The 3,607-nt window shown below is 33.0% G+C and overlaps 1 protein-coding gene across 1 annotated transcript; it reads right to left on the bottom strand.

Moving 5' to 3' along the window:
• Positions 1-93: 93 nt before the first annotated feature.
• On the bottom strand, positions 94-3,001 carry LOC124895166 (the record flags this gene model as incomplete). The annotated part of the gene is made up of 5 exons (XM_047405611.1): positions 2,883-3,001; positions 1,966-2,164; positions 1,156-1,402; positions 583-729; positions 94-466 (listed from the first exon to the last, which is right to left on the bottom strand). Coding segments are annotated over exons 1-5 (1,085 nt in total), but the record flags the coding sequence as incomplete, so codon positions are not given.
• Between the last annotated feature and the right edge of the window lie 606 nt (positions 3,002-3,607).

Below are 3,607 nucleotides of genomic sequence, written 5' to 3'. Positions count from 1 at the left end.
GAATAATTGACTGTGCCTTTGAGATACCTCAATATTCTTTTAACTGTTTTCCAATGTTGTGGTACTGGGTCGGATTGATATTTACTAACTAACCCAATGACATAAAAGATATCAGGTCTAGTACACATCCTAGCATACAATAGACTTTCAACAGCATTGGCATAAAAACCCTTTCTCATTTGTTCCTTCTCTTGTGGAGGCTGAGGGCACATCCTTTGGTTTAAAGCTTCACTTTTAGAAATTGAAGTGTTTATGGGTTTGCAATCTTGCATATTAAAGCGTTTAAGAACTTTCTTAATGTAATATTCTTGGTAAAGAGACAACAACGTCTTCGAACGATCTCTTGAAATCTTAACTCCAAGAATATATGGCGTTTCACCCATATCTTTCATCTCAAAAGTAGATGATAACCACTCTTTTATTTTTTTTACATATTCGATGTCACTTGCAGCAATAAGTATGTCATCTATATACAATGATAAAATCACAAACATATCTTTTAATCTGTTGATGTATACACAATGATCTTAATGAATCATAACGAAACCATACAATATTATCACATTATGGAAACGTAAGTACCATCGCATAGAAGATTGTTTAAGTCCATTATTTTCTTTGTCTTTTTCATGAAACCTACAGATTGTTTCATGTAGATTTCTCCTTCTAGTTCTCTATTGAGAAATGCAGTTTTCACATCCATTTGATGTAATTCTAGATCCAACATGGCTACAATAGACAACATTAATCATATTGAAGTAAAGTGACAACAGGTGAAAGTTTCTTCATAATCAATTCCTTCTTGTTGTGTGTACCCTTTAGCTACTAGGCAAACTATAAATCTTTAGATACTACCATCTGCCTTACGCTTGATTTTGATAATTCACCTATTATCAATAGCTTTTCGGCCTACAGGTAGATCAACCAATTTCCACACTTGGTTAGATTTCATTGACTCCATCTCCTCCTCCATTGTTTTTAATTATTTTTTCTTTAGCAGGGCATAAAGGAGCCTCATTTATATTTTTTGGCTCTTCATCATCCGGAGTAACTATAAATGCTTCTCTTTTGATCTCAAATCTAAGACAAAAATTTGAGGACGATGTGTTCATTGTGGTTGATATTGACAAATTGATTTATCAATTGATAAGTTACTCCTACTCGGACTAACAATATCACTAGGACTTGAGGAAATAGGAACTGATCCATTATCATCAACATGACTTCCACTCATATTCATTGGAATGTCAATAGAAGAAGCGGTCTGATCCATAGTTTCATAAGGAGATATGTCTTGACCTATCTCGCCTTGCTTAGTAAAATCATTCTCCATAAATGTGACATCACATGACTCAATTTCAGTTACCATGCCACTGTCTTGTTCTTCTATGAACACATTACCCTTAGATTGTTCAGAGCATCTTATACAGATACACTTCTTTCTCCTTGGACCTAATTTTTCATATTGGTAAGAAGGGTTATGAATAAAAGCAGCGCAATCCCAAGGATTTAAAATGCTCAAATTGGACTTTTGTTTAGTCCATAACTTATATGGCATAGTTGTAATTTATTTTGAAGGAACACGATTAAGTATAAACGCAGCAGTGACCAACGTATCATCCCAATAGGTGATAGGGAATTTTGCTTGTACTATCATTGACCTAATCATTTTTAAAAAGTATCTATTTCGTCGTTCCGTAACACCATTTTATTATGGATTGTAAGGAGCATTTAATTATTTTTGAATTCCTTTTTCATCACACAATTGTTTGACCTCATCAAACAAATACTCTCTATCAAGATTAGTTCTTAGGGCTTTAATTTTTTTATCCAGTTGATTCTCAACTAAGTTGATAAACTTAGTGAAGCAACTCAAATATTTAGCTTTTAAGAAATCAAATATACACAATCAAATTGAGTAAAATTATTAATAAAAGTGAGAAAGTAAATAGAACCATATCTTACCCTTACATTCATTAGACCAAAGATGTCAAAATGAATTAATTGCAATAAAGTATCAGCTCCTGTGCCTTTCCCAAATGATTTTCTTGCAATTTTTTCAGTTAGGCAAGATTCACAAGTAGACAATTCTACTTCATCTATTGCACCAAGTAGACCTTCTTCAGATAAGCGATTCATTTTTTGTTGACCAATATGGCCAAGCCTAGCATGTCATAAATTTATATCATTTTCATATTTAGAAGTTGACGTAAATAAGAAAAACTAATATTATTATTATTGGGACTTTTAATAACATCCAATACAAAAGATCGATCATAAAAATAACTAGTGCCATATTTTGTCTTTGCCAAATACAAATCCACACCATGTTCATGAAAGAAAAAATTAAATCCTAACATAATCAATATTCTAACAGAGACTAAATTTTGATGTATTGTTGGGGTAAATAGTACATCATATAGATATAGAGTTCGGTCACCACACATTTTCAGTTTGTAGGTACCAATCCCTTTGACCTCCTCTTTGGAGTTATTTTTTACGTACACCCATTTGTGATCTTGCAGAATTCATCGAAAATCTATGAAAGCATCTCTATCAGTTGCTATGTGCTTGATGACTGCTGAGTCTACAATCCACATAGGAAGTGATTCACTTAAAAAAGTAGAACAAGAAACATTTACATCACTATGTAAATTATTAATAAGGTCACACACCTTTTTAGGCTCATGACAATCATGAGCAAAGAGTCCCTTGTTCTCACAGTTGTAGCACTTAAGCTTAGCCATGTTCACTTTTTTCTTTTTTCTTTCGTCACTTTTTTCTTTTTCTTTCGAGCAGAAATATTTTTCTCTCCTTGTTGATTATTCTTAGGCTTCTTTGAGACATCTCTTTTACCCTTCTTTTGAAAAAAATTACCATACTTGTGTTTGTTATCATATCCACGTTTAGGATTTGAACTATTCATATACGCATTTGTAGCAGCATTGTCTACTCCAAGGCACTCTTCCTCAAGTTCCAAATGTCGTTTATCATCTTTCATAGTTTTGATGCTAAAATTGTGGGTTAGGTGCATTTTCATATTTTCTCAACTTTGGGGTAGAGAGCGAATGACAATTTAGAGTTGTTGCTCTTCAGTCAACACATAACCAACATCTTTCAGTTCATTCACCATGTTTGACATATGGCGAAGATGTATTCGCATAGTAAGATCAGGGCATTTCTTAAAAGTATCAAACTTAATAGTAAGATCCCTTAACTTAGCAATTAAAATATGACCAAAATTTTTTTTTAATACGGACCACATATCCTTAGCATCATCATACTTTCAAAATTCTCTCATAATGTTACTATCTATACTGCCTAGCAACGTTATGAGAGCAAGAGAAATTTTCTTTTTTCAAGCTTGATATGCCTCAAGATCTTTCACATTTTGAGGGGCATCACCATTTTCAGGAAGTGTCATAGACACATTAAGAGCTTCTAGAGACTCTTGCTCTTCTAGGACACATTGAATTTTCATACTCCATATTTCATAGTTATCACCTTTAAGCTTATCACCTTTATTAAGCTCGACGACAATGTTCTTTGTAGCGGTTGACATATTAATTTAAACAATTATAAAGTACAGTGAGACAACTACGTACAT

Source organism: Capsicum annuum, unplaced genomic scaffold (assembly GCF_002878395.1).
Source record: "Capsicum annuum cultivar UCD-10X-F1 unplaced genomic scaffold, UCD10Xv1.1 ctg80340, whole genome shotgun sequence".
Classification (NCBI taxonomy): Eukaryota; Viridiplantae; Streptophyta; class Magnoliopsida; order Solanales; family Solanaceae; genus Capsicum; species Capsicum annuum.
This window is presented reverse-complemented; position numbering and strand designations above follow the sequence as displayed.